A 20,939-nucleotide genomic window follows, 5' to 3' on the forward strand; every position below is an offset into this window, starting at 1 on the left:
GCATCTGCTATGCATGCAGAAGGTCTTGGGTCCAACCTCTGGCATCTCCAGACCCCTGCCTGGAACTCTGTGGAGAGCTGCTGCCAGTCAGTGTGGACAATACTGAGCTAGATGGGCTAATGGTCTGGGTTCAGGGTAAGGCAGCTTCCTACATTTCTATATGTATTGGATCTTGCTCCTGCATCGGAGCCTCCCCCTGACATGCGTACCTGTCAGCAAAAACAGCAGCAGGTTGCAATCGTGCTTTGACCAGCACCAGGTGGCACCCCTTGTGGGGCTGAGAGGCACCATTTCAATTCCACAGGACGCCCCAAAGCAGTACTACATTGCAGGCTCCAATATCTGAACACTAGAGACTCTGCAGTGATCATTATTAGGGACCCAGGGCAGGCAATATCAGAAGTGGGCCCTGCTAAGACCTCAGGGCCCTGGCAATTGCCCAAGGGTGACACCTGCTGGTGCCAAGCCTAATGGGTATATATTGCCACATGGAGCACCTGCCACATCGTGGCGTTTCCTGCATCTGCTGAACCCGTTTGGTTGCTCAACTTGGAATTGAGCATGCCAAGTACATTGTGTCAGGCTCTTGTGGTCAGGAGTGCAGTTCTGAAGGTGCCAGAGGAGGATAAATGTCCTAATAGTCGAAGCAAAATAAAAAAAATTCCTTCCAGTAGCACCTTAGAGACCAACTAAGTTTGTTATTGGTATGAGCTTTCGGGGGCATGCACACTTCTTCAGATACCAAGAAGCATGCCCACGAAAGCTCATACCAATAACAAGCTTAGTTGGTTTGGAATGCATTTTTTAAATTTTGTTTTGACTACGGCAGACCAACACAGCTACCTACCTGTAACTGTCCTAATAGTGCTGGGGGAGGAAACACACCCACCCACACCTGAGACTGCCTGCTGAAATGGAAACCTTATAAAAATCTTCCCACCCGCCCCACAGGCTGCCCCTTCCAGGGGATAGCGTGTCTAGAAAGTAAGGGGAAAGGGGGTGTTGAAAGGCACAGATGTGGGACTGTACCCCCCCTTTCCCAATAGATCAGGGATGAGCATTGAGCAACCTTTTTCTGTTGAGGGACGCCTTCCCTTGGGGCAATCCATTAGGGGCCGCTGTGAGTGGGGCCAAAACTGGTAGTGGAGAAAGGAAAGAGTTAAAATGGAGCCACCCTCTTTTCTTTCTTTCTGTCACCTCCCTCTCTTCTCTTCCCACCAGTGGAAGGACAGTCCTCTCTTGCCAGGAGTCTTCATTGATCGCTTGCAAAGGCCCAAGGGCCGTATAAAATCAGGCTGAGGGCCACCCCTGCAAGAGATGCATTTAGTCAAATCATGGGGTCCAGAAGAGCATGCTGACACCAACTATACAGAAAGCGCTTTTTTGGGGGGGCAGGGGAAACCAAGTAAAAAGTACCAGTATTTAGCAATCGGCAAAATGGGTGTCTTGGATGTCCCGAAGATCAAGTCCTGCTACCTCCCCAGGGCTAAGGCAAGTGATGTTGTTATAAGTATATACAGGAGCATCTCCTTCTGTGATGGACTGTGTGTACCGCAAGACAACACTGGGGTGCTGCAGGGCAAAGTTTCTAAGACCTTTCAGAGAGCAGTTGCATTGCCACTTGTTCCCTTCCAGCCACAGTTGGACGAGCGAAGGGCTCAGCCAATCCACCGAGAAGGTTCTGAGTGAATTGTTCCCGATGTTCAGATATCCCAGCCTGGGGAAGGAGCGGAAGATGTCACTCTCCAGGGCCTGTAAACAGTTGCTGGAGAGGTCAAGCCAGGAGAGGCGCAGAAGTGGAGTGAAGGCTTCAGGAGAGATGTCTAGCAGTTGGTTGGAGGACAGGAGGAGGTACTCTAAGTTCCGGAGGCCTGCAAACTGGTTTGGGGAGAGGCTGCTCAGCTGGTTGTGCCTGAGGTCCAGATCAAGGAGCTCATGCAAATCGCTCAGGCTGTGGTCCTCCATTTCTGAGATGGCGTTGTGTCTCAAGAAGAGCCTCCGGAGGCTGGAAAGGTCGGAGAACATCTGTGGCCTTATCCTGCTGAGGCAGCTGTTTTCCAAGTGGAGGCTGTTCAGCTGGCTGAGTCCCCTGAAGGTAAAATCTGGGAGGGTCTTAAGGCAGTTCCCAGAGAGGTTCATCACAGCCATGTTGGAAAGACCAAGGAAAGCCCCAGCCCTGATCTCTTGGATATGGTTGTTGTTGAGTGTGAGAACCTCCAGTTGACTCAGCTTGTCGAAGGCCCTTTCCGGCAGGCTTCTGAGCTTGTTGTTCCCCAGCTGCAGCTCCTCCAAGTACTGGAGGTCTTTGAAGGTCCTTGGCCTCAGACTGGCAATGGAATTGTTGGAGAGGCGCAACACATGCAGGCTTGAAAGGCCTGCAAACGTGTCTTCAAAAAGCATGGTGAGGCGGTTGTGGGACAAGTCTAACCATCGCAGAGACTTCATGCCCATGAAAGCCCGTGGGGCGATGGCATTGATTTGGTTCTGACTGAGGTAAAGCTTCTGCAGCTTCTGCAGCTTCGTGAAGATGTTGCCCTTGATGCCCTTCAGGGAATTCCCACTCAGGTCCAGCTCTTTCAACTCACTGAGGCTGTAGAAGAGCTGGTGCTGGAGATAGTGGAGCTTGTTCCCAGCCAGGATCAGTTCCCGCAGGTTGGGTAGATCGTGAAACACTTTGTCCGGCAGGACCACCAGGGAGTTCCATCCGAGGTTCAAGTACCAGAGATTGGAGAGCCCAGCAAACACGCCTTCCTCAATCTTGCTAAACTGGTTGTTGTTGAGATGCAGGGAAACCAGGTTCTGCAGATGGAGGAAGATGTTGGGTGCCAGCGACTTCAGCCGGTTGTGTTGGAGGAGCAAGGAGTAGAGTTCCTCCAAACCATGGAAGGCATGCTGTTCGATGCTTGACAGGTGGCTGCCCTGAAGGTTGAGGAATTCCAGGCTGGAGAGGTTCCTGAAAGCAAGAGCTGGCAAGGAAGTGAAGTTGTTTCCCTCCAGCCACAACATCCTCACGACCCTGGGCACGTCTTCAGGAAGGCTGGTGAGGTTTCGCAAGCTGCAGTAGACACTCAGCTCATCATTGCGTTCGTCGTAACTGCAACCACACAGGCTGGGACACTTCTGCTTTTCGGGGCTGGCCTGTTCGTTGGTGGCCCCCATTTCGAGGGGCTGAGACCTCGCTGCCAACAGCCAAATGAGAGTCAACGCCAACACTGATCCTGTGGGACAGATAGTGACAGAAGCTCTCAAACCAGGGAAAAAGCAAGCTGTGCTGGTGTAACACCCCAAAAAATCATTGGACAGCCCTGAGTGTGGCTTCTTTCCCTCCAGCAACATCCTTTGATTCTCCTGCAGCCATCAGGTGATTTGATTTCCCCAGGTGTAGATCTTCACTCACCCCTTCTTCCCTGGTGGGGAGTGGCATGTTGTGGTTTGCCTCAGGTGCCAAAATGCCTTGGGGCAGCCTGGTGCTTCTGAATGCCAGCTGCTGGGAATCTAAACTGGGGAGACTGCTGCCACCCTCAGGTACTGCTTGGAGGCTTCCCTTAGAAATCTGGTTGGCAACCGTGAGAACAGGAAACTGGTCTAGATGGGCCTTGGGTTAGATCCAGAAGGGATTTTCTTACATTCTTGTGGGTATATCACAAGATTTGAATACAGGTGATTCAGAGCCAAAGGCCTATGTGGTTCACCTCAAAGAGAGAGTTCCTTCTATCCTTAGGTCATCAGCTGCTATTTCTCTGTGTGTTAGGATGACCAGTCATAAGGAAAGAAGAAGAACCCTTCCGGATCAGAACTAAGGCCCACCTAGTCCAGCATCCATCTAGTCTAGGGGTCAACGAAACCCTTATCAGAAGCCCAAAAGCAGAACCTGAGCACAAAAGTTCTCCTTCCCGCTCTCGCTTGCTCTCTTTCTGATTTCCAGCAACCAGCACTCAGAGGCATACTTCCTCCAGTAGTAGCCAGTGACAGCCATCTCCTCCATAAATTTGTCTAGACTTATTTTAAAGCCATCCAATTTGCTGGCCATCCCTGCATCCTGTAGGAGCAAATTTCACAGTCTAACTGTGTGCTGTGCAAAGAAGGACTTTGTCTGTCTGAACCTCCCAACCGTTCAACTCCGCTGAACATTCCCGAATTCTAGCATTACGAGAGAGGCAGAAAAACGTTTCTCTCTCCATTTTCTCCACATACCTTTCTCATACACCTTTGTACACCTTTCTCATACCGTTCCTTACTTTGTCTGCCAAACTAAAAAGTCCCAGATTGTTACAGACGCCCCTCGAGCCCCTTGATCATTTTGATTCTCTCGCTCATCACAACAGCCCACCTGCTCTTCCAAGCTGGGGAGGAGGAGGAGGCAGGGAGGCTGACTTGCACTCATTTGGAGACCTCCCTTCCACAGCTCTAAAGAAACACACAGAAAGGAATTGTTGGAAAACACAACATTCTCCCCTTACCTTTGTTCATCCTCATGCTTGCTGGTGAACGTCTGGGGAGGCAAAGGTCCGCCCAGCCACCTCAGGCAAGTTCTGCTCTTTGCATTTCCCCGCCTGCTGCTAATGTAGCAATACAGCAGCAACCGCCTTGACGCTTGTCCAGCAGTCTAGGGACAAGCTGCTTTTAACCAGTCCATCACCGGTTTAGGAATACCATTACGTTTGCATTGGTGACACAGCCTGGATTTTAGCGCTTGCTGCAACACTAAAACAGGAAAGGGCTATTGCCCTCACGCGCTGATTGTAGGATTCCCAGAAGCATGTGACTGGCCACTAGATGGGCCCTTGGCTCTCCTTGATGGCCAGCTCTTGCACAGAGGAATAACCCTGATGACCCAGTCTATAGGGAGGATAGAAGGAGGTGTCACACTATGGGACATCTAACACTGTGTTATCTAATCTGACTGGTTGTAGCTTTCCAAGACAGAGGCCTTCCTTTCTGCCCCCAATTCTGCCACCTCCTAGTTTTTCCTTGGAGATGCTGGGGTTTGAACATGGGACCTTCTGCAAACAAAGCACTGGGCTATGGCCCTTCCATGAAGGGGACCTGTCTGTTTTGCTTATGGTTGGAGCTAGATCTGTAAAGAAGCTACAGTTTCCCAAACTGGAGGCTAACCATTGCTTCTTTGGCCGAGAATTCAAGGCGTCAGCTGAGACCTCCAGCACCAAGCTGCCAACTTACGGCAAAGGTGGGGGAACTTTTTCACCCTGAAAGCCACGCTCCTTTTTGAGCAGCCTTCCAGGCTGAAACTGGTTTCTCTACAACATCCTGGAGCCATGCTACACCAGGAGGAGGAGTATTGCGGAAAGCTGACATGGTGGGGAGCTCCCAGATTCAGCCCTTTGACTCAAGTCCCTTTGCCCATCCCAGGGCAGGTGTCACTGCCACCTGGGAACTAGAAGCTACCCAAGAATGCTGTCTGCTGATAGGGGGACCTGCACTCTGCAGAGTGTTGGGAACTGGAGCTTAGCTTCCCATTTGGAAGCTGCAAGTTCCAGGGTGAAGAGAGGAGGACTGTGTTAAATCCAAACTACAGAAACACCCTAGTGTAGAATCTTGCACCTATTCAAAATGGCATGGAGGGGGGGGAGACTTCCTCTTTATTCCAAGCCATAACCCCACTTGTCCTTGATGGAAGTCCAACAGTAGGGATCATTCAATGGGCAATTTAAGGGTTATTTCTGTTAATATTAAATCATGCCAACCAAGGATGTATTGTGGAGGTGTTGCTTGGCAGCCAGGCAGAGAGTGGCTTGATCTTCACTGTGGTAGCATGAGTTCCGATTAGCTGCATAGTTCTGAGGAAGTTTTTCCTCTGTATGTTTCTGTTGCATGCCTTCCAGCTATGTGTAAAGCCTGGGCTAAGAAAAACAAAACACTCTCTGTTCCTTTCTCATCAAATTATACACTGTTTTCATTCAGTTTGCTCAGTAAAGAGTTGTCAAGATTTCTTTTTTTTCCCCCTCTGGACTTTGCCAAAGGTCCTTTTCTGTGTGCTGTAGTGATCAATGTGGCTCCCAGAAGGTTTCCCGTGAGTGAATGTGGCCCTTGGGCTGAAAAAAAGTCCCCCCTCTCCTGGTTGAAGCATTTGCAAGGCTGGGGCAAAATTATTTGTTGATAATGAGCAGTACCTGGCAAAGGAGAACAAGGCCCAGTCCAGGATATAGAGCCACAGTGTTCTCTATTTGCTTGGATAAAGCTCTTTAAACATTGTCCGACTGGAGAAAAATGCTTGGACACATTTGGGAAAGAATGGAGCCCCAAGAGAAAAGGCAGATGGGTATGCGGGGAACACCCTTGTCCTGAGCGCTGGGCTTTTCAACCCTTCACACATGCGCGCGCACACACAGCCTATATTTCTCCTCTATATAACTTAGATTCTCCCCAAGTGCACACACACACACACACACACACACACATGGACACACAGACACAGAACACTCTATTTTAGCATTCTGTTCTTGGAAATTATAGATCAAAAAGGAGAAATGGGAAAGGCACACAATCGGACAGGCGCTAAGTAAATATTGACACAAGTCGTAATCAGCCAAAGCTCTAAAAAAAGACCTGACTCAGCAGAGACCTTCGAGCCAAGAAAAAACAGAAGCTGGAATTTCGTTAGGAATGACAAAAAAGAAAACCATGGGTGCTCATACTAAGAACGCCCACATACATGTATGTTGGAAAGTGTTTTTCAAACGGGACAAATGCCTGGATCCTTTGTAGCAGAGGCCAGGCATCCTATTCACTGCAAGGACCTCATTTCTTCATAGGAAGCTTTCTGGGGGCCACATGGCTGTGGGGGTCAGAGCCAGAACAAAAAGTGGGCAGAAAATGGATCCGATTCTACTTTTTGTACAGTAGGCTACAATCCAGTCACAGACCTTTTTAAGCTGCTTTGACAGCCTTTCTAGCTAAAATACAGGGTAGGAACGCTATACATAACATTATCAGCCCCATCTCTTTAAAGCAGCCTTTTAAATTCCCATCATCCCTGACCATTTGTCCTGCTAGCTAGGCATGATGGGAGTTGTAGTCCAACAGCTTGCGACCCGAGTTTGAAAAACGCTGCTGTAGATGTGGCAGCTAAGAAGCTGGATCTCTGAATTGACCTGCTGAGGATCAGAATACCCACTGCACCTGAGGATGTTGGATGGGAGCACCCAGAACCTTGCAGACCACCAGAACCTGGACCCTCACAGGCACCTTCCCCTGAGCCTGAGGAATGAGATGCCTCCCGCAGTACATCACAGGGTGAGCTCCCATTGCTCGGTCCCTTCTCCTGCCAACCTAGCAGTTCAAAAGCATGTCAAAGTGCAAGTAGATAAATAGGTACCACTCTGGCGGGAAGGTAAACGGCGTTTCCGTGCGCTGCTCTGGTTCGCCAGAAGTGGCTTAGTCATGCTGGCCACATGACCCGGAAGCTGTACGCCGGCTCCCTCGGCCAATAAAGCGAGATGAGCGTCGCAACCCCAGAGTCGGCCACGACTGGACCTAATGGTCAGGGGCCCCTTTACCTTTTACCTGGCCACAGGGTTCAGCCCTTTAAGGCTCTGAAGTTCTCCACAAGCGGGTGAGGGTGAAGAGGCCCCAGTCTTGCTCACCTGGAGCTATCTGAGGTCCTGCAACATCTGACCATTGTTACCTCTTTCTCTTACCCAGTGTCAGACCAGAGCATGATATTGGCCTCATTTGGACTATAGATTTAAAGCAGTATCATACCACTGCAAACGGTCATGGCTTCTTCCCCCAAAGCATCCTAGAAATGTACTCCATAATTGCAGCAGGGGAAGCTTTTGTGGAAAAGGCTCCTTCTCTCATTTCTATTGCCTCAAAAGTGACACACAAGTTCATCTGCATCCCAAAAGAACACCTGAATTAAGGCAGGAATGAGAGTGTTAAGAAAGAACAGTTTTGCTCCCTTTCCCAGATGAAAGAACACAGGAATTGACTGAATCTGTTGCAAGGCGGAGCAGGGTTCTGTTTGTTGTTTTGCTGGGTAGCCAAAATTTCCTGATAGCGCATTTTAATGATGCGCATTTCTGGGAAACAGACTTCCAGCAGTTTTCAACCCAACACAGCTTTTTGGCCCTGAAGGCTTCAGCAGCCATCATTGGTCAAAACTCTCTCTGTTTACTCTTGAGAAATTTCAACCATCCCGACCAGGCAACCCCCTCATAATCGCTGCCTGGAAGAATGCTTTTAAATGTAATTGCTTTTAGAATGTTTAAAATCTGCAACCGCTTATAGATTCTTTTAAAATTGTTATTGTTTTTAGAATGTTTTAAACTTTTTAGAATGTTTTTAATCTCTGTTTGTTTTTAATCATTGTACCTGTTTGCTGCCCAGGGTTCCTTGAGGCGGAAATGCAATATATAATTCAAAATATATATATATATTTCCTTATTGCCGTCTAAGCAGCTCAAGACCTCCATACACACTGCCCGAGCTTGTATCCCGGAGAGGTAACTTCAGCAAAAACAAGGCAGGAGGCAGCAGTTACAAGCTATAAGCTCAACTTGATTGGCGTAAGGTATGGGCGCTCATCTGCAGCAGCTTAGCTGTCTGCCTTTGTCCGCCCCAGCTGCAACAAAACATGTCTCTCCTACATTGGTCTCTACGACCACAGCAGGCGCTGCAACCTGCCAACAGTTTGACTTCTCCGTTGTCTCCTGAGACAGACGGATGCCAAGCAAAGGATTGCATTGATACCCCAACATTTCCTCCAAGGAGCTCAAGGAGGCATGCATGGTTCTCTTCCTCCTCAATTCATCCTCACAAGAACCCTGCGAAGTAGGCTAGGCTGAGAGACAGTGACTGGCCCAAGATCACCCACTGAGCTTCATGGCAGACCGGGGATCTGAGCTCTGGTTTCCCAAGTCCTAGTCCAACACACTAACCACTACACCACACTGGTTTTTGCCCTCAAAAGCAACCTCAGAATAAGGATAAATAAGTCTGGGAGGCTTTAAATGAAAAAAAGCCATTGGAGTTTAGAGAAGGTAGGAGTGCATGTGTGAAGTAATGGACAAATCAGCTGCGATGTAACAGCAAGACAGAGAGAGAGAGAGAGCTGTGAGCTAAAGGATGGAAGCATCCTCGGATGTAGTGCCCATTGGGATTCGTAGGGCAAAAGATAGGGAGACCAATGGGTGGAGTGAGAGCCAACGACAGGCAGAGCCTCCCCTGATTAGTTGTAAGTAAGAAGACAGGGAAGTGGGGGCTGGCTGAATTTTGGTGGGGCAGCACCTCATTTGCCTTAATGGACTACTGTTATTTTTATCATATTTATTTTATATCCCAACTTTCTCCCAGAACTGGGACTCCAGGAAACTCACAAAAATTAAAATGAGCATGAATAAAACACAGAAAGCTAAAAAAAGAAAAAGATAATAGCTAAAGAGTAATTAAACTATAATAAAATTAAAGCAATAGAAAAAAAGCCCAGTTAAAATACAGATATTAAAAACAGTGCAGCACTGTTTAAAGCCCTTTCCAGTTCCCAAAAGCCTGCAGGAATACAATAGTCTTCACTTGTCGGTGGAAGAACAAGGAGGAGGAAGCCAGTCTAGCCTCTCTAGGAAAGGTATTCCAAAGTCTGGGAGCAACTACTAAGACCTTTTCAGCTAGCCTCATCTGGGTGTTATATACCTCTCCCAAGGAAGATCTGATGTGAAGCAAGAGGTCTACCGCCTGCTTATGTTGCTTGCCTTCAGTTCTTCTCTACTTGTACATTTTCTAATACGTATTTATTTTGTTTACAAAACACCACAAGCCTACAGTGATCTCTCCTCAAAAGCCAAGGCAAACCCAGGTACTTCCACCCCTAGAACTTCAACCTGATTGGGGAAGTGAGGAATGCGTAGCGTTTTAGACATTTTGGGGTACTGCCATCCATAACGCAACTTGCAGTTAGTTTCTTCTAAGAAATTGTTTGTATGAACAGAATGTGTTGCACTCCAATCAGATTAGATAATGATTGTCCAATGCAAAATTTACCTTGGCAAGAGGAGACGCCAACTTTTGGCGAGAACAGGCGTCCTTGTGACTACCTGAACTTTCTGGCCAGCGTTGGGCCGGGGATGCAAATGCCAACTCCACAAACAAACATAGGCAGAAGGTAGAGGAAGGTGGCACCTTGTCATCCTATCAGTGGAAGCGGGGGCACTGCATCCCGTTTCGCCACTTCAGGCGAGAGGGGTGAGATCTCACAAGCTCCTCAAAATGCCACGTGGTTTTGGCAACATCTCCTGAAATCAGTGGTGGAGGAACACCACCTCAGGGGCTTCCACGTTTGAGGTTGTGGCCTCACCCTGCGCTGGCCCTGGGTGAGAGACAAGGAACATTTTGTTGCCGGATCTCCTACTGTGTCTGCACACATGGACCACATAGGGGTGGGGGAGGGGAGAGAAATTGAATTCAGTTCACATTTAAAGGCAAACCTTTCTAAGGGTCATGAACTGGCAGGACAATGGGGAGGAGGAAAATGAGGAAGAGGATCCCAGCTTGGACACACCGGGGCAAGCTGGGGGTGGGGAAGGAGAGGTTGGTGTAGGAAGTACTCACAGGGTGACGGAAGATGACAAGGGGCTGGGGGTCAGTGCACAGGAACCAGAGCAGCAGACCCATCACCAGAGCCAGACACAAACACGGCAGGCTCTGAGGCGTAGAGAGGCTGAGGCAGGCAATGGTCCACAGCCCAGCTCCCTAGCTGGCCAGGTGGGGCTTGCTAGCTCTGGGAGAAGGTGTGTGATTCCTCAGCTGGATTTGGCTTGGAACAGGTGAGGGTCACATGCCTCATCAAGCCCAGATGCTGCAATCAGGACGCAAAGTATAAAAAGGGACACAGAGCTGAGGTGCTGGGTCTGCTCAAGTCACAGATAAGAGGGGAGTGTGGCACTTGTGCAACCTTTGGAGTCACTCTCCAAATTAAAGCTGTGGTGTTTGTGTTTTTTTTTTATGCCAGCCCTTGTGTTCTTCTTTCTTTATATTTACAGGCTCCAAATCACTGCAGCATAGACATTCCATAAAACAAATCCAAAGATTTGGTGGATGAAGCCCGAGTCATGACTGCCGGACTTGCCTCCACAGTCCTGCCTCCACTGTCAGAGACAGAGCATCTGGGAATCACTCAGGGGGGAATCCTGTTGTGCTCAGGTCCCGCTTGTGGGCTTCTCATGGGGGCATCTGGTAGGGAGACCAGGATGGTGGACTTGGTGGGCCACTGGCCTGATCTAGCATGTCTATTCTTCTGTTTTTAAGTTCTTATGTTTGGAAACCCTTGGTTGCTTGCCCAGCAGAATCGCTGGCCTACCAGGAAATCTTGGAAGAGGAAATAAAAAGATAAAAGTTAAAAACCGGATACAATTTTAAAGAAAAGTACATTTATGCACTTGTTCCTCAGTCCTGCCTGTTAACATGATCCTGGATCCTTTGTCCTCTGCAGTGACAGCAGCCCCCGTGGATCTCTGTAGGAGGGAGGGAGAGAAAATATCCACATCATCCAATGCTCCCCTATGCCACTTTAAAAAAAAAAGGTTATTCCTTCACTTAATTCATATCCTGTTCTGCCCTCTAGGCCCAGAATGGCTCAAAGCAGCCAGACCAGTCCTGACCTTGACTTGTGTTCATTTAAAACACATTTCCTTCCCCACAACAAAGAATCCTGGGAACTGTAGTTTTTTCAAAGATGCTGAGAATTGCATCTAATTGGGGTTAAACTACCATTCCCATGAGTCTTTGGGGGGTGCTTTAAATGTATGGTACACAGCCTTGGTTTGTACAACATGGCTGGCCAAACTATGCAAATGTTCAAATTGCCAGAGAGGAGTCTGCAGCCTCTTTGGTCACTCTGCTGCTATACTGTGCCGAGTGAAGAACTATGATTTTCAGGTGTAAGGATAAACGTGAGTATACCTTTAAGGGCACCTCCTATATCTAGTTTAGGAGGTTAAGCAGCAGGGCTGGAAGCTGAGGGAGAAAGTCACTGAAGGAGAGAAGACCTGTTCTACATAGTTCTAATAAACTATTTCACGTTCAATTCCTCTGGCAGAGAACATTTCCAGAACCAAAGATGTGGCAAGGTTGAAGGACATGAGCACAGTTGACAGGGATGAGGAACCTGTGGCCTGCTGGGTGATGTTGAGACTCCATCAGCCCTAGCTAGCATGGCCAGAAATCAGGGATGGTGGTAGCTGGAGTCCAGTGGCCTCTAGAGGACCACAGGTTCCCCAGCCCAGACCTATGATATGCTGCTTTACAAGGCAGCTCTTGGTTGAGAGTGCCCCCTGGTGGAGCTCCTTAGGCTTACCTGGAACTGGTGGTGTGGCAGCCCTTGTACTCCAAGGATGTCTGGGAGCTGCCATTTTAATTCCCCACAATGCCCTGGAGCAGCCAACATTGGAGCATTTGCAGGGAATTAAAATGGAGGCTTGTAGATTCAGCAGCCCAACAAGGAAGGGCTGGCATAAGCGCTCGTACTGGTGGAAGGCTGGATTAACCAGCCTTCCACCAGTTTGAATTAGATACTGTACATATGGGGGCACCAAAACCTTTTAAGGGCCTTAAATGTCTTAATTCAGCCCTGACTAGTGGGCCCTGCCCGGCAACTGCCCATGGATGCCAGGAGCTAGCGCTGGGCCAGCTGATTTTACCTGAGCCCCTGCTCCCTCTTGGAGACGTTCCTTCCACTTCGGAATAGGGAGGGGGGAGGTCTGGTGGGCCAGGGTAAGGGGGAGGCCACAGGGGGAGCATGCTGAGAGAACCTGTGGAGAGAAGGACAGGCACCTATTGAAAACTGGGATCAGGAACACACAGCATACATAAAGTCTATGAATTAAAGGAGGAAACAGTTGCCGCTCTGTGAGGGGGACAGGGGTCTCCCGGCAACTCTCAGCGCCCTGAACAAACTACCATTGCCAGCCCTAGTTAAACAGCAGCAGCAGTAGCTGTAGCACAGCACTGGATTTGATAACAAAGTCAGTTGAGAGCCCATCTGCTTTTCAGCTGTGCATTAAGAGGCCGGGAGTCTGAGCTTCCTTAGTAGGCCAACTTGCACACACTATCCAAAGGAGACCATTGGTGCACTTACGGGCTGCCCGGGGTGCAGAGGGGTAGGCATAGGTATAGATGGAAGCAGTGGGGTATTCTTGGAGGTTCGTCCCTTCTCTCAGTATGTCTGTTAGATTAACAAAAAGGCGGGAGAGAGAAAAGCACGTCTGATATAGATATAGATATATAGATTCACAAGCACACACGCAACACTTGTATGCATTTTGTATGCATCTTTGTTTCATTTGAAAAATTGATAAACTCCTTGCTAAACAATTCCCCAAGCAGTGAAGAAGAAGAAGAAGAAGAAGAAGAAGAAGAAGAAGAAGAGGAGGAGGAGGAGGAGTTTGGATTTGATATCCCGCCTTTCACTCCCTTTAAGGAGTCTCAAAGTGGCTAACAATCTCCTTTCCCTTCCTCCCCCACAACAAACACTCTGTGAGGTGAGTGGGGCTGAGAGACTTCAGAGAAGTGTGACTGGCCCAAGGTCACCCAGCAGCTGCATGTGGAGGAGTGGGGACTCGAACCCGGTTCCCCAGATTACGAGACTACTGCTCTTAACCACTACACCACACTGGCTCTCTCGATTCTATATAAATCATGACTAAAATACACAGAAACAAACACACAAAGAACCATGATTTAATTTTTTTTTTTAAAAAGCAAGGATAAAATCATTTTTAAAAAAAATCAAAGCAGATATAACAAATAATAATTTCTCACATTTGTGTGGCTGGATTGTGGACTATTTTACAAAGCTGAGAGTCACATCTATTGCTCCACCCACTTTCCCCCTCTTGCCCCACCCACCACTGGAATGTAGCACCTGGAGTAACCAATGAAAGAAAGCTCGGGCTGCAAAAGGTTCCACACCTCTGTTGCAATGGACCCAATTCCCAATTAAAGGCACATCCTGACATAAAACTGTCCTGCCTTTTGACCAAATGCTCTCTCCAGTTGGTGGCCCCTGCCTTTTAAATGGGACAGAGAGGAAGGAGTGGGCCTTTGATATCCAACAAAGGAAGGGCCTTTCAATCTAGTTCCTCACCTGCATCAATCAGACCCTTTATTGTGTTTAGGCAATCAGACGCTCCGTACTGGAAGGTAAATTTGAAGACAAGGACCCCTTGGGTGGATGCTAGGGAGAAAAGGCTACAGTAAGACATTGGGCTCATGTTGTAAAGGTAAAAGGTAAAGGACCCCTGGATGGTTAAGTCCAGTCAAAGGTGACTATGGGGTTGTGGCGCTTATCTCGCTTTCAGGCCGAGGGAGCCGGCGTTTGTCCACTGACAGCTTTTCTGTGGCCAGCATGACTAAACCACTTCTGGTGCAATGCCACACCGTGACGGAAAGCAGAGAAAATGGATATGCCGTTTACCTTCCTGCTACAGCAGTACCTATTTATCTACTTGCACTGGCGTGCTTTTGAACTGCTAGGTTGGCAGGAGCTGGGACACTGCAAAGGGAGCTCACCCCATTGCAGAGATTCGAACTGCCAACCTTCTGATCAGCAAGACTAAGGGGCTCAGTGGTTTAGACCACAGCGGCCCCTGTGTTGTAATCTGCGCCAATATATATTTTTTCTCCCAAAGTGGTAAAAAGCTATGATTCTACCTTGCAAAGACAATAAGGCCTGCAATGAATTATGTTGAAGAATTCTGAGCTAAATAGATCAATGGTCTGATTCAGTATATGGCAGCTTGCTCCGTTCCTATAATAACCCATCAAAGGGAGTTCTCTCTCATTTTGAGAACTATCATACACAGCAGCCGATAGACTCAAGGTGGTGATACATACTCAGGGTTCCTTTGATATGCTGGGGCTTGGAGCCCGACTCTTCCTCTAGGACACAATCACCTAGGAGCTGCAGCGGGAAACGAATGATGGTGGATCCCTTATCTTTGTGCTGGAAGATCATCTAGGGAAGCAATCAAGAAGCCATTCAAAAAGCAGTGAGGAGTGTTGCAAGGAACTAAAGGTGAAGCAGCTCAAAAATTGCCCCTTCTCCATTTCCGCAAGGAGAATATGGGCAGGGATATATAGTATGCGCACTTATTTTGATGCTTACAGGTGCTTTGGGATGTGTGCATTAGTGTGAGGGTGTTTATGTGATAGGCCTCCACGGCCAAAGAACAATAAACTATTCATTCAGTCATCCATAATTAAAACGTTCTGTGCTTCAATGACACCGAAAACCAGCAGCCTGAGGTGGGTGCCTCACGCTGTGGTCTGGGACTCCCAAGCTCAAGGCGATGTCAGAGGTTCACCTACCAACGGCGAGGGAGGTGCTATGAACTCTCTTATTAGATAATGGCCAGCCTGCCTCACTCCTCAAGCCCTCTTACTTTGTACTGGGTGAGGTACAACATTCCCTTTTTGGTGCCTTTCAGCTCTTCTGGAAAATCCGACCGCCCTTCCAGCAATAACGACACCTCACTGTAGTGAGCAAGGACCCTGGAACAAAAGCAGTTGGTTGGTGAATGTATCAGATTCCCAAATAAAACATGCTTCACGAGAATCGCAGCTGTGAATACAGGGAACATTGGGTCCCTCTCCTTTAGGGTTGTTGCTAGATAACTCCCATCAGCCTCAGCCAGCGTGGCCAATGCTCTGTTCCCTTCCATAAGGAGCACCTTTTGACAGAATGTATCATCTTTCCCATTACATCCAAACCCCGTATTTTAATTACCTTCAACTTTTGAAGTTTGAGCAAGACACAGCTTTCAGCTGCCACCAATCAATATTGAATGACACCTTGATTTTCCATCTCCCCTTCCTGCCTCACTCCATCCCCAAGGTTATCTATTTACCTTTCCTCAGAACTGTTGGCTGACCTAGAGAACTGATACCTAGTCACCTCCATCGCGAAAAGCAACTCCTCTCTCTCAAGGACACCCACTCTCCCTTTAGCTCAGGAGCACTGGAGACAAAGAGAAATGCCTGGACCATGTAAGCATCTCTGTGATGTCAACAGGTGAGGTAACAGCATAGGCTTTGACTTGAAATTGGGATTAGTGGAAACCCCTTATTTATTTTTAGACAGCTGCTCCCATGAGGCCAGGTTTATTCCCATTTTCTTCTGTCTCCATAAATTCCACCAGAATCTGATGAATTTATACAAGCAACCCATGAGCACCTTGGACAGAAAGTTAAATCCTGCCAGGAGTTGAGTATCTGGGGAGTAGTTTTCCAGACTCCTTTTTCCCAGTCATGTGATGCTAGTTGCTTCTATTCCCATTCTCTCCATTTCATAATAATATAAGTCTGCTGCCAGTGGCCCATGTTCTACCATCCTGTTCTCACAGAGGCCAACCAGATGAACCCACAGGCAGGACCTGAGCACAAGAGCTCTCCCTGTTTGTGAGCCCCAGCAACTGGCATTCAGAGGTATCATGCATCTGACAGTGAAAGTCGAACATTTCTATCCCAGCTTGTAGCCACTGATAGCCTCATCCTCTTTTAAAGATATCCAAGTCATTACTGCCTCCTGTGGGAGCAAATTCCATTGTTTAACTATGCATTAAGAAGTATTTTGTCTCTTTCAACATTCAGCTTCAAATGTTACGAGGGAGGGGGGAAATTTATCCACTTAGTCTACACCATGTATCCTTTTATACACCTTTATCATGTCTCCTTTTACTCGCGTTTCCTCTAAACTGAAAAGCCTCACGGTCATCTGGTCATCTTTCCTCATAGGGCAGTTGGGGCACCACGTTTTAAGGGATGGGTATTGCCAAGCAAGTTCCACAGATGACAACCACATATATTAACTTGTTTATTTTGACACACAAATTGCAAAATTGCCGAGATAAACATCTTCTCCTTAGCTACAATATTGCCACTATGTACAAAATTTATGCTTGAAGGTACTACACATATAAAAATACAGTATGCAATACGTATATACAGTACAATGTGCAAAACATGGCAAAAAAAATCAACATATGGAATTGATTTTAGGGGTGCAAACAGCAAATACAAAGGCATCTTGGTTTCTTTTACAAAGGCAACACACCACAGGATGCTCTGCTGGCCATAATATGTTTATTTTTCCTTTTAATCTAGTATTTAAAATGAAGAGGCCTGTACAAATTGGTATCCGTTTTCTCTTTTTTCCCCATAAAGTGAGATGCTAAGACGTAATTGTTTCTATGAAAAGAAGAGACACCTATCATGCCAAGCACGATTTCTACTGCAAGCAATACAATGAGATAAAGAAAGAGACGTGCCACTCCTTACATGGGGATTTGCACTTATTAGCTCAGTTTCACAACCAACTAAAGGAATCTGTATTGCTAGACACCAAAACAAAAGCAACTTCAAAAATATATACATCTTCAATTTAAAACAAAAAATGTCCATGGAGAAAACTTGAGGTGGGGGCATGATGGAGAACTTGCAATCCCCCCCCCCTATAATTAAAGGGTGTGCTCCTTGGCAGTAGAAGTAGCAATACTTTGGTTCTTCCCATTGTCACTTGTTTAAGGCTCTGGGTCTTTTTAAATTGCATCATGTGCAAAACTTAAAATGTAAAAATGCTGGTTTCCTGGTTTCATACATGTCACCATTACAGGTCACTGTACTTTCATTATTGAATCCCTCCTTGTAATTATCATGGTATTTGCCAGATGTTTAGCCAAAATGTACACATTAGTTCATACACATTCTGCACTGCGCTGCAGGCAACACCAGAGCAGAATGCCTTTCGAACATCAAGATGCAGTTAAATAAGATATCTGCTGAGATTTGTCGCAACTTAATCCCATTGAATACACTGCAAAATGTGTTGCAGCGTTGAGTCTCTCTGAGCTGAAAAAATGGATTTTCCCTCAACGGGAATATACAGGCTGAAATCGTAGTTTACATCATCTTTGTAATTTTTTAGTTCAGCGTACTTGTTTGAAAGGAACAAGTAGGGATAGAACTGGCAACGATGATTTCTCATCAATATGACAGTGCAGTTCCATTTTGATTTTCAAAATGTGACATTTAATACTGCCATGCATTAGCCTCCCCTCATTAAAGCGTTTGCTCATCCAGAAAGATATGGAATAGTAGTTAACTTGGGATTACACTGACAGCCTATGTACAGTTAAATCAAGAACAGTAGGGATGGAAGAAGGCATCATTTTCTATTCCATCCATCCATTCATTCATTCATTCCATTCCACTGCTGTTCGTCTTCTGCCCAGAACAACACCTGCTGGGGCAAAATTACATAACTTACTTAATTTACATAATTAGGTAAACTATGTAAGTTATATATTGTCACAACAGGCAGCAACCTGATATGTGCGCGATTGCTCTGAACCCAGAAGTGACCCCAAAAGTCACAAAAAAGGGGCAGAAGCGGGGGGGGGGTGCAGGCTTTGTCAATGGTGTTTCAAATATATGCTATTTCACTTAAACACACAGTGCCTGGGGAACGTAACGCCCACGTAAATTGGGAGTTCCCTGTATGTCATTTTACCCTGATCATTTCAATGTAAAGGAAATGCAGATGGGGACAGGGGCATAATCAAGTATGTGCCATTTGCGGACTGAAACAGCAACAAGGAATACCAGTCTTCTGTACTGGAAGGATTTCCGTTCCAGACATGGGATGAGTAAGAGAACAGTGGCAATTTCTGATTCCAATTCTGTTTTTGTCAGAGTTCTCTGGCATTCTTTGCTGTTAGTGGGGCCTGGGCTGATCCACGTGTACTCTTTTTCCACCTTTCAGCTTCACAGCACTGACTCATGAGAATGTATTAACGCACAACAGGAGAAAATGGAATTTCTGCCACAGCAGCTTCTGCAGCAATTGAGGCTCCAAAATATACATTCCAGATGGCAAAAGTTGCCAAAGCAGGGAGATCCTCAAGTTCCCATAAGTGGGTCACTCTCAAAAATAAAGAAACCAGGACAAAGAAACATGTGAACGCAATGTATCTGCAACTGAAGCAAATAGGACATCTTTAGCACTTCTATAAACATTGCAAATCTGCGCTGAAATAGACTACCCTAGCAGTGACAGTCACAGGACCAAGTCATCTGTTAAAGATAAAGATATTTTAAAGAGATTGTGTTACAAAAAATTATCAAGTGCACAAAAGATACCCAAGCAATTTTATATATATACAATATATATATATAACCCCTTTTCACAAATACCAGGTTCACATACAAGTGGTAAATATTGTACAACAGGCGGCACATCTCAGAACATATGATCAAAAGCAAACCATTATTTAGAAATGTTTTATAATAAAGCTCTATTCTGAAATGCACAGAAAATATCACGCATTCCTACTCTAAAAAATAAATACTTTTATTACAAACATTTCATGATCCCTTAATGATTTTGTAGAAGAAAGTTCTGCACTGGTTATCATACACCTGAAAGGATTTGGTTGGGGGGGGGTGTTCCTCATTGCACATGCTCCAGTGGCTTGGATAGCACACTAAGCGTGAAATATTTGTGCACTGCAACATCGCACAATATTGTCAATTTTCAGCTATATTTACAGGCAGTCTGTCAATTGGCCAAGAGTAGCCCAGTCAGACTGTAGCAATATGATGAGGAAAAGATCTGAGGCACCATAGAAACAAACTGGCTTAACTGTGGCACGTTCTAAACCAAGGAAGGTAATAGATGAATCTGATGATATAAGCTTTTGCTTACTAGCTGTAGCAAAGTGCTTCTCAAAAGGTAAAGGTAAAGGTACCCCTGCCCGTACGGGCCAGTCTTGACAGACTCTGGGGTTGTGCGCCCATCTCACTTAAGAGGCCAGGGGCCAGCGCTGTCCGGAGACACTTCCGGGTCACATGGCCAGTGTGACATCGCTGCTCTGGCGAGCCAGAGCTGCACACGGAAACGCCGTTTACCTTCCCGCTGGTAAGCGGTCCCTATCTATCTACTTGCACCCGGAGGTGCTTTCGAACTGCTAGGTTGGCAGGCGCTGGGACCGAGCAGCGGGAGCGCACCCCGCAGCAGGATTCGAACCGCCGACCTTTCGATCAGCAAGTCCTAGGCGCTGAGGCTTTAACCCACAGCGCCACCTGTAATAGATGAATCTGATGATATAAGCTTTTGCTTACTAGCTGTAGCAAAGTGCTTCTCAAACTGTGAGTCAAAAGTAGGGAAAGGAGAGAAATTTGATTTGCTTCGCATTTAAGGCCGGATATACCTAATTCTCACTTTCTGAAACAATACATGAACCAAAACTAAGCCATCCTAAGAAATTTACACTTCTCTGAATTTTGCAATACAGTTCTCCTGCCATGTGTACAAAAATGCATACACTAGGGTAAAGTTTGCATACATATGGGTGTGTTCATGAAAAAAACATTCAAAAATGCATTATTAGGGAACACTGAGTTGCAAAAAAAAAATGTTTATTAGGCAAAGTTGCATGCAAACATGTTCATTTTGGGAGGAGATCACATTAAAATGTTGGTGAATTTTTTTGCAGGGTGTGGGGAAAATTTGCAACCAATGTGGAAACATGGAGAACTGAATTTACGATTGGAAAAATCAGAGAGAAAATAGGGCACAAAAGGTGGAATTAGTTTATAAGTGGGTGCCCACAAAAGCTCTAAAAGTTTACAGGTAGGTCCCCACTTCAAAAAGTTTGTGAAGCACAGCTATAGCATATGAACCTGATGATATAAGCTGTTGCATCAATACCACAAGCAACCAGTTGCTCACTAGGTCACTATGGCCTTTGCCCCTTTGTCCTAGTGCCAGGATCCAAAGAGATGCACACAAATGGGGAGCTACATCATGCAGACAGAGCTTCCTTTGCAATAGCTCTCATTGCTGAAAAAGCAAGCTGCCTGTTAAACTGAATGGTGGCTTGCCTATTTGACAGCAGGCTTTCCTGCCTGGTTCTTGCATGTACTCATCT

The 20,939-nt window shown here is 46.7% G+C and overlaps 2 protein-coding genes across 6 annotated transcripts; both read right to left on the bottom strand.

The window, feature by feature from the left end:
- Positions 1–1,306: 1,306 nt before the first annotated feature.
- Positions 1,307–11,404, bottom strand: IGFALS (insulin like growth factor binding protein acid labile subunit). 5 transcript variants are annotated; one of them, XM_081888006.1, is made up of 3 exons: positions 5,219–5,452; positions 4,461–4,934; positions 1,307–3,218 (listed from the first exon to the last, which is right to left on the bottom strand). In XM_081888006.1, exons 2-3 carry the CDS (start codon positions 4,474–4,476, stop codon positions 1,423–1,425), a joined length of 1,812 nt encoding a protein of 603 aa, XP_081744132.1. In that variant the 5' UTR covers positions 4,477–4,934; positions 5,219–5,452; the 3' UTR covers positions 1,307–1,422. The 5 variants fall into 5 exon arrangements, with proteins under 5 accessions (XP_081744132.1, XP_081744135.1, XP_081744134.1 ...); XM_081888009.1 differs by lacking the exons at positions 4,461–4,934; positions 5,219–5,452 and adding an exon at positions 11,384–11,404; XM_081888008.1 differs by lacking the exons at positions 4,461–4,934; positions 5,219–5,452 and adding an exon at positions 10,000–10,210.
- LOC309356556 (uncharacterized protein) lies at positions 11,384–16,003 on the bottom strand. Its single transcript, XM_081888098.1, has 7 exons — positions 15,861–16,003; positions 15,396–15,504; positions 14,848–14,968; positions 14,099–14,188; positions 13,091–13,177; positions 12,654–12,764; positions 11,384–11,468 (listed from the first exon to the last, which is right to left on the bottom strand). The coding sequence occupies exons 1-7, from the start codon at positions 15,911–15,913 to the stop codon at positions 11,401–11,403; spliced, it is 639 nt and encodes a 212-aa protein (XP_081744224.1). The 5' UTR covers positions 15,914–16,003; the 3' UTR covers positions 11,384–11,400.
- Positions 16,004–20,939: the final 4,936 nt, after the last annotated feature.

This window comes from Podarcis melisellensis (assembly GCF_964234715.1).
Source record: "Podarcis melisellensis genome assembly, chromosome: 14".
Taxonomy (NCBI): Eukaryota; Metazoa; Chordata; class Lepidosauria; order Squamata; family Lacertidae; genus Podarcis; species Podarcis melisellensis.

Coding starts and splice junctions, on each gene's coding strand:
- LOC309356556 (XM_081888098.1), bottom strand. CDS start 15,913: ATGGAGGTGACTAGGTATCAGTTCTCTAGGTCAGCCAACAGTTCTGAG. Junction 14,189..14,847: donor GCATATCAAAGGAACCCTGA/GTATGTATCACC, acceptor TTTTCTCCCTAG/CATCCACCCAAGGGGTCCTT. Junction 13,178..14,098: donor AAAGGGTCTGATTGATGCAG/GTGAGGAACTAG, acceptor TTAATCTAACAG/ACATACTGAGAGAAGGGACG.